The sequence below is a fragment of the Arvicola amphibius genome, chromosome 13 (genome assembly GCF_903992535.2).
Source record: "Arvicola amphibius chromosome 13, mArvAmp1.2, whole genome shotgun sequence".
Classification (NCBI taxonomy): Eukaryota; Metazoa; Chordata; class Mammalia; order Rodentia; family Cricetidae; genus Arvicola; species Arvicola amphibius.
The window spans coordinates 29,919,707-29,933,325 of record NC_052059.1 but is presented as its reverse complement, the minus strand read 5'-3'; the positions used below and the strand labels follow the sequence as shown (position 1 = coordinate 29,933,325).

At 36.7% G+C, this 13,619-nt stretch overlaps 1 protein-coding gene across 1 annotated transcript in view; it reads right to left on the bottom strand.

Moving 5' to 3' along the window:
- Positions 1-13,619, bottom strand: part of Diaph3 (diaphanous related formin 3) — a 449,862-nt gene that overhangs the window by 277,579 nt on the left and 158,664 nt on the right. Inside the window, exons 15-17 of the mRNA XM_038310273.1 lie at positions 9,903-10,007; positions 6,785-7,102; positions 5,941-6,055 (exon numbers count right to left, since the gene is read on the bottom strand). Of these exons, the coding sequence (XP_038166201.1) occupies positions 5,941-6,055; positions 6,785-7,102; positions 9,903-10,007 (538 nt within the window). The remainder of the gene's footprint in view (positions 1-5,940; positions 6,056-6,784; positions 7,103-9,902; positions 10,008-13,619) is intronic.

Sequence of the window (13,619 nt, the reverse complement as noted above, 5' to 3'; positions counted from 1 at the left end):
ATGAGACACGTCTGCTCCTGGCAGCACCAATCTACTTCAAGAGGAAGATGGGCATCGAAGAGGCTACTTATGGAGTTTGTTAGCCATTTGGGCAAGAAACTGCTCTTGCCTGGACTGTTGCATAAACTGGACACAAGGAACCCACAGAAAGAGGACTGCTAAACTTGCCTAAAGGTGAGATGGTCTCTCAGGGTTCCTGATTCGTGAAAGAGTCTGCGAGACGTTCTGCAGGACACAGCAGAAAATGACTGAACTGTCTTTGGAATTTTTCTGCTTCATGGAAATGTCTGCTGGATACTGTGGGCCTGAAGCCCGAAGATGGATGCCCCAACGGTACAGAGGAACTTTGGGTGACTGTCCAGGCAGCGAGTTGTCTCTGTCATTTCTAGAGTTTTATAAGTTACTTATTTCTTGTTTACTTAGGTAGCATTATATCCTTCTGGAGTCTTTGATGGAGTTGAAGAATAAATAGATAGTTATAGCTTTCCTTAGTTATGATAAAAGATAAAATAGATTTAAATATTGTAACTGTAATTCTTGCTTGATAACTGTTTTGTTACATGTAATTTTGCTATGTTAAAGTTGAAGCCTTTCTTTTTTGTTTAAACAGAAAAAGGGGAAATGATGGAGGAGAGTTATCTGTCTATGTTTCTTTCATTGGTTAATTAATAAAGAAAACTGCCTTGGCCCTTTAAGAGAGGTGGAGTAGACAGAACAGAATTGTGGGAACAAGGAAGTAGAGTTGGGGAGACGCTTCAGGCATTCGCCATAGGAGTCTCCATGCTGCTCCTCTCCGAGATGGACGCAGGTTAAGATCTCTCCTGGTAAGCCACACCTCGTGGTGCTACCCAGATTACTAAATATGGGTTAAAGAAAGATGTGAGAATTAATCAATAAGAGGCTGAAACTATGGGCCAGGCAGTGTTTTAAAAGAATACAGTTTTCCGTGTAATTATTTCGGGTGTAAAGCTAGCCGGCGGCGGGTGGCGGGACGCAGCCCCGCCGCTTCACACTACACCTAAGTAGCATATACTTAGCTAGAAGCCACACACGCATGTCTACTTGTGACTGTGCTCTGTCATGACCCTTGTTCTCTGCTCCAGTGGTGGAAGAGGGACGCTTGCGAACACCAGGTAATTCTTCCTATTCTACACGAGTCATGGGGGGAGCTGGGGAAGTGGGAATTAAAACAGTGCACTTGGAAAAACGTGCCTGAATATGCATTTTTATGCAAATCAGAATGTACACTAATTGAAAGTGGCAATCCTGAGTTATAAAATTAGATTCAGACAACGAAAAGAGCATTTACAAAAAGAGGAAAGAATACTTAATACAATTAGAGGAAAAAGGGGTAAATATCCCACAAAATTAAAAAAAAATTAATGAGGAATTAAGCAGAGAATACAGAAAACAAAAAAATCAAATGAAGGTGTGGGATAAGATAATGGCTCCCGACACACCACGAAAACTTGTTAGCACAATTTATTACTAAGGTTGATGTGGAATAGGGAAGAGAAAGAACATCCCATCATTAGACAAGTGACTCAGTCAGAGCCTCTGCACTAACATCATTACATGCTACACTAGAAGAAAGAACAGAGAACAGAACAAAGGCAATAATGTATGTCCATAGACAATAAAAGCAAGTGCACATGCACACAGACATACACACACTCAACTCATCCCTTTCTGTTGAGAGCATCTCTCCGGTATGAAAGATGTATTTCTATACACAAAGACCTGTGAAATGTCTATCACTGTACGACAGGTATTGTACATAACTTAGCATAAAATGAGGTTATGTTAATTTGAAAGAATTCTGTGGTTACAGAATCAATAAATGGACATTCAATTTCTATGAACATTTTTATATTAATTAGTTTTTAAAATTTTATTCACCTCTCTCTCTCTCTCTCTCTCTCTCTCTCTCTCTCTCTCTCTCTCTCTCTCTCTCTCTCTCTCTGCATGTGTGTGTGTGTGTGTGTGTGTTTTGTTTTGTTTTTAGAGAAAAAGACTGATTTGTGGTGAGCACGAGGCAGCATTGGTAAGGACATCATCAGAATGAAAACTTTGGGGAGTCGTCTCTCTACTGGATACACAGGTCAGCAGACTTGCACAGCACGAATTATACTTTCTGAGCTATCTCACTGGACCTTATTTCTACAACATTTCAAGAATAAAGTTTGAAACTTCAGCAACCCAACAGGGCATAATCTGTAATTGATAACACTGATATTTTCTTACAGTGAAACAAGACCTTCAACACACATTTTGTAATTTCCATATGGCTTCAGATTTTGTGAGACTCAGTCACAGACATGACTAATAAGACCCTAGAAATATATTTAATACTCAGTTTACTTTTCCATAATTTTTCTAAATTAGTATTTTTCAAATGTCATTTTCTGTGTACCCATTTGGGAATTACCTCATCATTAGCATGTATTCTCAAAAACCATATATTTCTGTTATGAATTAGATATTCACCTTAAGGAAGGCTTTTCTATTAGTTTAGGACATTTGATGCACTTTTATGCATTAAAAAGAATTATGTTTTAAATATATAGTGGCATCTTAAACTCAAACAAAACACTGTAATAATCCACAGCTTATCACTTGCTACCCCATCATTTTGTCCACTGAACTATGATATCAGAAAGCCAAGCTTGACCTGTTCTTAAGTACAAAATACACGAGCTATTTGCAAATGACACCATTCAGTTAAAAATTATTTACAAACCAGTTTATTAGCCATATCTGGAAAATGTAACCCACCTGCTACAAAATGTGATTACGTCAACAGGCTAACAAATGTGAAACTATATTTTCATAATAAATCAGTCCAAATGAGTTAGACTATTCATATACATCCAGAAAGCCCTTTAATCCCTATTAAGTTAACTGTTTGTGAATAATGAAAGTAATTAATATTAATTTTTGTTGACAAGTGCAACACCAATAACCTGTTAGGATACTGTAATCCATTTTCCACAAGCCTGTAAAAAATTAACAGATGCTTCCAATCATGTGAAAGAGAGAGACAGAGCAAGATGTTTTGATGATACCAAATGTTCAAAATATGAATACTGTGATTAAACTTGATATAAGGTGTTTTATATAACCCTGTCATGTATTAATGTGAACCAAAGACACTTCTGAAGTCAGAATGACTGTGCTTCATGGGGATCTTCAGTCACATGTTTCAGATGAGCACCTGGCTGAGTTTACTGATTGACTAAGACTGTAAGCTCAACAGGAGTGATGAGAATGCGTCTTCGTTATCGGTTGTTTTCCAAAAGTCAAAGATAAAGTTGAACATGTATCACTGATTTGAAGAGTGGCCTCCCAATGGAGAATGTTGAACAAGTAAAACAGAAGGAAGAAGAAAAGGAAAGAGGCGAAAGTCTGAAGTGTTTCTGCCTGCATTTCCAAAAGAAAGGCTTAGAGAAGACTTACTTTTACAGGTGTGACTACGGCTTTTACTCACTAGCACAGTGACATGAGAAAAACGATTAAAAACAAACTGAGATTGAACTGAAAACATGCATAGGAATAATACACACATACATCACACATCCATTCATACAGACATACATATGCATATAGAGCCTACAGGAGCTAAGAGAAAAAGTCTATATCCTAGCTCATTACCGAAAAGACCTTTCTATGGCTACAGTCAGGTGAGGAAAGATGGTTCTGTGTAAACTGACAATTGCTTTATGAACAAAACCGCTGGTACACAGTGGAAATGAAAGAAGATGGCATGAAGACCACCCAGCTGGACATGATGACATCTGCCCAGAACTCTGGAGCCAGAAGCTGGGGAATTTCTGTGAGTTTGAGGACAACATGGTCTATAGAGACTTTCAAGCCAGACAAGGCTACTCAGAGAGATCCTTTCTCAAAAGGAGGGGGAGAGGGATGGAAGGTGAGATAGAAAGAAAGAAAATGAGCAAACGGTGAAAGGGAAGAGAGAAGGAAGAAAAAGAATCCAGCTCTAGGAGTGGACGAGCAGGAGCTCCATAACGATAGCAGCTTCCTCCCCACCTTGCAGTGTGTGAGGACTACAAATACCAGCAATTGGAACAAGATAAGTACTAGAAGCCAAAACCTATGTTTGTTGTAAAGATGACAGGATAAATACTAACCCCCCCCCTTGAAAAATAGGGGATTCACCTCTATTATTCTTACTATGTATATTTCCCAAGCTTACTTAGTAAACATGGAAGATTATTATCTCCGCAGTTAAATGTTTGGGACTGAACATCAATCTTTATAATCTGAGAAGGATCCAAAATATTTACTGCAAAGATTCAGTGCAATAAAGCACATTTGTCTATAACTACATTTCATTCATCACTAATTGAAGACTCTGCCATTCCCTGACTCCTTAAAATGCAAATTAATAATTAAAATGATCCTTCTATCTGAACTCCCACCATCCCAAAAAAAGGAGTCTCGGGAATTGTAAAAGGATTTTCACCTGGACTAAAAAATGTTAAGAAGCCAAGTTTACTTCTGAATTCTCCAGAAATTATACAGTTTAATGAACTTTGGTTCATGATACATAGGCAAAAATCAGCATTTAGACAAGATGCCTCAACAGATAGAACAAAAATATAAATATATAAAGAAAAGTTTAGCTGCATTTGAGGTGAAGAAACACAGTGTCGGCTTTAGTCAAGTGAGGGACTGCAGAACAAGGCAGAGATGGATAGGAAAGCCAGTTCCAGAGAGGTATGATCACTTCTCACCTCAATCTCTACCACTACTCTTAGAATCAGCTAATGTATTTCTTTTTTCTCCCATGCAACCTTGAATCTCAAGGCTAAAGTTAGATGACTTAAGAATTTTTAAAGGTCCAATTATTTCATTTAGGGCTAACACTACAGCTAAATTAAAGACATGCTAACAAGTTTCCCTTTTGAGCCTCATTAATTAAGAAAGTAATCAGAGTAGAGGGGGAACGAAGGGTAGCTGGGTGGCAGCTTCACTTAAATAGCTTGGAGGTACCACCATTTCTTCCTACCACCAAGGCAAAGGGAAGACTAATCAATTCCAGATTATGAAATCTGAAATTCTGAAGTGTTTTACATGTAAATACATATTTTAACTACACACATTTCCCTTGATTGCCTGAAGACTGAACTAATCTTATTCAAAGGAAATTTTGATTCACCATAATCAAAAGGTAAAATTAAGACCTGCTTACTTCACAAGTTTTCCTTGGGTGAGCTTGTCAAAAATTCCTCACTGTCTTTAAAGACCACAATACAGAATTTTCAATATTTTATTCAAGACAAATCCTGCTCAGAAATACATAGTAATTCTACAATTACTTGTTAGACGAAGTTTATAATTTACAATTATTTCTTAGAGACAGCGTTTAATTTTAAATTATATTTTAAAAAAATTTCAATGGCTACAAATGAATTTTTAATGACCACCTAATATGTATAAATTCACGTGATGATCAATTTGAATCCTATATATCTAACGTGGTTCTTAGTAAACTGAATATATTTAATAAGTCAATCTCCCCTTCATCGCCCCTCTCTCCATACAGACACACACACACACACACACACACACACACACACACACACCAAGGCCTAAGGAGATTTCACCTGTCATTGTCTCTGAAAATATAAGACATTAAGGAGAAAGCATGAATTAATTAAAAGGAATAGCTTTGAATAATTTTTCATGGAAAATATAAGAATCAAAGCACATATTCAGCATTTTTTAATTTAAAATTGTTCATGTGATCACCTGTGTGTGAAAGTGCTTTGAAAACTTTTATTAGATCATCTTATATATAATTACTAATAAAGATGTATCATAATAAAGCATTCTTAGTGTATTTTCTAGATTGATATTCATGACGTACTAACATTAACAATTTCAAAAATAAATTAATAAACAAACTATTAAACTTACCTTTTTGTTGGCAACAAAATGTGTTCTCAAGTTTACAAAGCAAATCCGTATTTTCATACTTATTTTCATTGACTTTTATCCAGAAACAGTTTTCAGACATTTCATTTGGTCCAATCTGCAATCAGAGAAAAGCGACTCATAAACACTGGGCAGTTGACCCATCCTGGCCCAATCACAGCACACAGATCAGTATCCCTGAGCTCCAGCAGATGTTTGTGGAGTCAGCTCTTTCAGATCTGTCCCCAAAGTCAGCCCCGTGACAGATACATTCTACAGAATACTGAGGTCCTATGAGCAGAAGAAAAGAATTTCCACAATCGAATGATTGTGCACTTGCAGCTGCTGGAGCTTGTCTCTTCCTGGCTATGGTTCTCAGTTATTGTTGCTGTTCATTGGGTCCCTGAAACAAGTTATCCCCACATAGAATCTCCCACACTTACAAGATCAGGAACATCCTTCAAGAGGATTGAGACTTCCTGTCACCTATGTACAAGCTTCTGATTTCAGGAAGTACTCTCCCTAATAGCTCCACACAGGGAGAGTTAACTCCAAACACTAGCCTTTCATATTTTTGAGAAACCCTTTATAAAACTAAATTCCATGAAATTATCAACTCTCACCAAATTTGCAAAAAAAAAAAATTACTAGACAATAACAAAGGACTTGAATAAAAAATAAACTGCACATATATATATATATATATATATATGTGCATATACTATATATATGCAATTTGATATAGTGTCATCAGGAATAGAGTTCACACGGAAAACGATGCATTAGTAAATCTAAACTGAAGAAGTTATGTAGGAGAAGTATGTCCACTCCCACCAACAGGCCTTACCTTTAACCAGTTCAATCTTCTCATGCTGATTTCAGGTTTAAATTCTTTCTTTGGTTTCAACCCAAATGGCAGGTTTAATGGAGAACTTCGCCCACTGAGAAATCCCAGGGGAGGTGGTGGTGGCACTGGTCCACCAAATGGCATTGCCATTCCTGGAAGTGGGGGAGGTGGGGGAGGGGGAGGAGGTGGGGGAGGAGGTGGAGGAGGTGGTGCTGCTCCACCAGGTGCTGGTGGGGCAGGAGGAAGGGCTGAAGGGCTAGGTTCACCTTCCACTGCAGTTTGCAAAGGAATTTTTGTGCCAGGTGGCAAGGCACCAAACTGGGAGGTAGGAGGGGATGGCGGAGGAAGGGGAGATAAAGAAAAGTAAAAATGTGTGCACAAATAGGAAAAGCAGAAGTACATTTATCTTAAAATTAGATACCATATCGAATTAAAGATACCAGTATTTAACAATTGCTTATGAAATTCTTTAAGTGTTTCTTCCAATTTGAACATATACATATAGCTTTCATTCTCAAGAAAATGTAATTTCCCCAATTTGAAGCAGTTACAATAGAAATGGTTCCATAGGCCTAGAAGATTAAATAGTCAATAGTCTCCATGCAACACTAGAAGCGTTGTGAGGAACTAAGTCCAGTCAGGGTGCATAGAGAGTATACAGGAGGAGGGGAACCTCTGTACAGAAGGTCTTATTCACGTCTTATAGATTTATTTATACATATATATGTATGTATAAATGTTTCAGATATAACATGGAGGAAAAACATGCATGTCATTTCTACCTTTGTGCCTTTACTTCTTTACTTCTCAAAAGAATCCAAACATATGTCAGGAGGATGGGAAGGAATATAAAATTCCTAGTAGGGCTTATAAGGCACATCACTGTTTGGTTCCTGAATACCTTTAAGTGATCTTTTTTAATTCTATGTATGTGCCAAAATCATACTAATTTCGGGGTCTAAATATAAATTGTCCGTCTTAATCTTGATCATTAACGAAGCCATCTCTACCAGCTTTTTCAATCTCAACTAACAAGTCCTTTCCTCAGGACAACTTGTCCTGCCCACTCACTTACGTCCGAGTATAACACACTTCTCAGATGTTCTCGGCAAATCTGGGAAGCAATTATGGAAAGGATCACAGGCAATTATCTCTTTTATAGCATATACGCTTCATGAGGGATGTGACTGTGATTTCTTTATCAAGTACACACGGTGCCTTTAGAAAAGCAAGGGATAAAAAAAGGCAAGCAAGAGACACAATCAAGAGTAGAAAGTATCTCATTTCTTGGGTAGATGGGAAATTTCTCTAGAGCCAAATGTCACTAAGAAACAAAATCAAACCAGGACCTGCAAAAAATCTACAGCATCTATTTCTCATTTTGGCGGTTAAATTCTCATAGAATACAGAGAGTTTATTGAATGGTTTGTAATTATGCAAAAGACCTTCTGGATTAATGTATTTTATTGTTTTTATTGAGCTATACATTTTTCTCTGCTCCTCTCCCTCACTCCACTCTTCCCTTCTACCCTCACCCATGACCCCCATGCTCCCAATTTACTCAGGAGATCTTGTCTATTTCTCTGCAATAATTTTTATAATATGGTAATTTCTCTTTGTATGGCAATTACCTAAAATTACTAACAGTCTACCAATATGTATATATAGATATGCCCATGTATCTATGTGTATACATAATAGACAAATAGGTTACAGAGCTTTAGAAAAGAAATAAAAACAAACATCCTAGATAGTTAAAAAATGACTAAAGCAAGCTTCTCCTCCAATAGCCATGAACACAATTGTCAATGTGTAAAATTTAAAACACGGGAGTTATTTTAGTTTTATAGCTTAAATTTTCCTCATTTTATATCAAAAACGCAAGGCAACGTATCAAAAGGTCATGGATATATTTTTATAATCCTGAAATGCAATCCTTCAAATGGGGAGGTTTTAAAAGAAAAATTTGAACATTAGCCAAAAGAACAGTTACAACTGTTTCAGAGAGTACCTTTAAGTAAATCACATGTGATGCGCTTAAACCTGCTCCATTTCATAGAAAAGAATATTATTCTTTTTAATTTAATTTAATTTAATTTAATTTTGATGATACCATATACTTCTTACAGCAATGTTTAAAAAGCAAGGACAATAGGATCCTCTTTTATTTTTCAGAGTCAAGTCTGTAGTACAGGCTAGCCTCAAACTCTCAGCAATTTTTTGCCCTAGGCTCTGAAAACCTATGATTATAGGCAAAAAGCATCATGTGTGGTTAATAGTTTCCTTGTTTACAAAGGTTTTTAATTTTGGAAATAAGATAGCTATCTTACAAAGTATCTTAAAGATGATTTGCAACAGGGCTAGAATTGCATATTCAAAAGAAAACGAAACTGGCAGTAATGTCTGGAACAATACACCTGAGCCTCTTTTCATCTAGCCATAAATTAGGATGAGAGAAAAATGGAAGGCTACAATTACTGCTCATCACCGTGTATGTAAACCTATAGGAGGAAATCCCCTACAATCCACACAAAGCATGCAGATGATGTATTTCTTATCTCAGTCTTATGTGTACAGCATATATAGGAACTATCTGCTCATAATCCAGATTTGCTCCTTTTTGTCATGTTTTAAATCTGTTTACTTTTGGAAATTGAAAAATTATCAGAAAATGTTCTCATTCAGCTAGGGGTTATCTTTCACGGCAAGGCAACTCATAGGCTGAAGGTTTGAAGAAATAGCTTGAGCAATAATTTCCTGTAGTGGGATAAAGATCAGTGACGGATGACAAATGAAAGAGTAAAGGACTTTCTTAACCTTTCCACTTAATTACTTAGGAGAAACAGGGGATTGTACAAGCAAAATCCAAATGAAGCATAAGGAAGCCAGGTAATCAGTAAAAGACTGGGTATTCCCACAAACACAAGCAGGAAAAGGGTGACAAAGAATGTCTTTAAAGTATAAAAACCGCAACATAGAGATGCATATGGATAATACTGACAAAATATACGAGAAAAAAAATAAAGTTTAAACATTTTGAGAGACTGTGAAGATATAACATGACCTTTGTTTCCCTGGTATGATTTTGAAATCAAATTTACTCGAGATGGTATTTTACCTGGGATTTGAAAGCTTGTAACTCTGCTTGAAGCTCATTAATCTTTACCTCTTTTTTCTGCAATTGAGCCTGAGTTTCTTGGTGGTCAGTAAACTCTTTTTCAAACTAAAAAGGAATAAAAGAGAGGGAGAGATGGAAATGAAAAGCGCTATTCTTCACATGAAAATATGGCTCTAATGATCTGTCAATAAAACACTCCTGAATCGGCTTCATAAAAGGAGTGGCAGAGCCCTGACAAGTCGCCCACCAGCCTTTCTCTAAGTCTCTCCAGGTCCCTCCAAAATCATTTATTCAGAAGGGAAGAGACAAAACCTGAAACGGGAGCCCATGACCTTCTATTCCCAATGGAGCAAACAGGCCCATAGTTATGCACGACCTTGGCATTTTTCTTAAAAGTCCCTGAATATCATAGCGATTGTGAATAAAGCAACAGAAAGCCAAGCACTGTATTGCCTTCGATGCCACCCTCCACCTACAGAACCTAACACGTGAAACACATCGAAAGTTAATCAGTATGATTTAAAAGGGCAGTTTTAATAGTTCTAGTGGCTCACAACTTCATTCCATAAAAACGTCAACTGTTTGGCTGGCTTTTCTTATGCCATGCCTCCCACTGTCTTACAGAAATTAAGGATAAATTAAGTTTTCAAAGTCCCTGGTAAAACACTTTTGGGGAGGAAGGCAAATAAAAAAATCTGGTGTTCCAATGAGTTTTCTAATTTATATATCCACTAATCACAGCTGCTATGTAGTATTTAAATAGACTCACTTTGCCATCATCTAGACTCAAAACCTATCCTGAGGGAACTGAATTTAAATAGATTATTGTTTCATAATCGAGAACAAGCATGCAGTACTTTGGGGGAAAAATACACAAAAAGATGCAACTGCTATGTGCCTCCCCAGACTGCACTACTCTATGTCATTAGTGTGTGTTTGTGTGTGTGTGTGTGTGTGTGTGTGTGTGTGTTACATTCTCCATAACTTGGAAAAGCAGTTAAGAGGCTGTATTAAGTGACAGACTTGAGTTATTTTGTTTTTTTTTTTTAAAAAGGCACATTTCCTGTTTCTACAACATGAGTAACTCAGTTGAAATCACAGCGCATTCCTATAATGAATGCTTAACAACTTTAATAACCTGCTAAAGTTCTTTACATTCCCAGCAACAAGCAGAAATGAAACAGTCTCAGGCCCTTACTTCTGCATGGCAACCCTATCACCATTCTTTAATCTTTAAAGTATAAAAGGCAAAGTTAGGTTTCAGAACCAAAATTCCTTTACTTAGAAAAGTTACTTAATCATGGTGAATGATTTTTCTGATATGTTTATGGATTCGTTCTGCCAGTATTTCACTGAGTATTTTTGTATCAATGTTCATGAGGTAAATTGATTTGTAATTCTTTTTTAGTTGTATCTTTATGTGGTTTTGGTATTAGGGTAACTGTAACTTCATCAAAAGATTTCAGTATTGTCCCTTCTAATATGTGGAACAATTTGAGGAGTATTGGTATTAGCGCTTCTTTTAAAGTCTTGCAAAATTCTGGGCTTTCTTTGATTGGGGGACTTTTGATGACTGCCTCCATTTTCCTAGGGACTATAGGTCTACTTAAATAATTTATCTGTTCTTGATTTAATTTTGATATGAAGTACCTATCCAAAAAATTGTCCATTTCCTTTATATTTCCCAAATTAGTGGAATACAGTTTTTGACATATGACCTGATGATTCTCTGGATTTCCTCGGCATCTATTGCTTTGTCCACCTTTTCCTTTCTGATTTTGTTAACTGGCATACTCTCTGCCTTTTGGTTAGTTTGGATAAAGGATTGTCTATCTTGCTGATTTTCTCAAAGAACCAACTTTTTGTCTCTTTCATTCTTTGCATTGCTTTCTTTGTTTCTATGTTGTTGATTTCGGCCCTCACATTGATTATTTCCTGGCGTCTCCTCCTCCTGGGTGAGTCTGCATCCTTTTGTCCTAGAGTTTCCAGGGGTGCTGTTCAGTCACTAGTGTAAGATTTCTCCAGGTTTTTCTGTGGGCACTTAGTGCTATGAACTTTCTTCTTAGCAATGCTTTCAAAGTATCCCATAATTTTGGGTATCTTGCATATTCGTTTTCATTGAATTCTAGATAATCTTTTAATTTATTTATTGCGTCCTTGAAACAGAGGTGATTCAGCTGAGCACTGTTCCATTTCCATGAGTTTGTGGGCATTCTGAAACTAGTATTGGTGTTGAATTTTAACTTTAAGGCATGGTGATCCAATAAGATACAAAGGGTTATTCCAATGTTTTTGTATCTGTTGAGGTTTGCTTTCTTAATCAGTACGTGGTTAATTTTTGAGAAGGTTCCATGAGGTGCTAAGAAGAAAATATATTCTTTTGTGTTTAAGTGGTATGTTCTATAGATATCTATTAAATCCATTTGAGCAATAAACTTGAGTTCATTCCTTTATTTAGCTGTTAAGTTTCTGTCTGGCAGTCCTGTCCAGTGGTGAGAGTGGGTTGTTAATGTCTCTCTCCCCTTATTAGTGAGTGAGGTTTGTTGTGTGATTTCAGCTTTAGTAATCTTTATTTTACAAATGTGGGTGCCCTTGTATTTGGGGTATAGATGTTCAGAATTGAGACTTCATCTTGACAGATTTTTCCTGTGACAAATATGAAATGTCCTTCTTCATCGCTGTTGATTAACTTTAGTTGAAGTCTATTTTGTTAGTTATTGAGATAACTATACCAGCTTGTTTCTTAGGTCCATTTGATTGGAAAGACATTTCCCAACCCTTTTCTCTGAGGAAATGCCTATCTTTGAAGTTAAGGTGTGTTTCTTTTATGCAGAACGATAGTTCCTGTTTTTGTATCTATTCTGTTAACCCATATCTTTTTATAGGTGAATTGAGACCACTGATATTAAGAGATATTAATGTACAGTAATTGTTAGTACCTATTTTTTTTTTTGCTTTTGTTGTTGGTGGTGGTATTGTGTGTGTTTCCTTCTTTAGGTTTTGCTGGTGTGGGACTATCTATTGCTTGTGTTTTTGTGGGTATAGCTAGCTTCCTGGGGTTGGAGTTTTCTTTCTAGTGCTTTTCAAAGGGCTGGACTTGTGGATATGTTTTGTATAAAATAAATATAAGTATGCTGTGGTTTTCAAGGTGGAAACCTATATAACAAGAAAAGAATATCAAACACATACAAAAGTATTATTCGAAAAGTTTTGTTTTATTAATATTTACTAATAATGTTTTATAAAGCATCTTTGCATCATTGTAAGTAAATACTGGACACAGTCTACTTAGAAAAGAAGGTTTGTTCAGCTTACATCTTCAAAGGTTCAAAGTACAAAATACACTGAACAAAGACTATGGTAAGTCTTACACTTGGCTACATCACCTCATGCCATAAACAGTCATGGAAGGACCATTAAACAAGAAGTGGCATAGAAGAGGAGAGAAGTTTGGTTGAGCCTTTATCAAGGATCCTATGCCTCTCGGGAGGATCACAGGAAGAAAGAGCACTACCTAAATCTTACTTAACCAGTTGTCATTGCTGTACATTTCACCAAGTGCCAGAGTCATGCTGAGAACTTTTTACCCCTGAGACGTCAGAGGGGTGCATTTACACCATATCCAAACTACAGGAGACATGCTAGGCTAGAGGTACCAATTAGAAATCCCAAAGATATTCATAAATGTACCTGTTCCTTGGAAATCTCAACTAGATA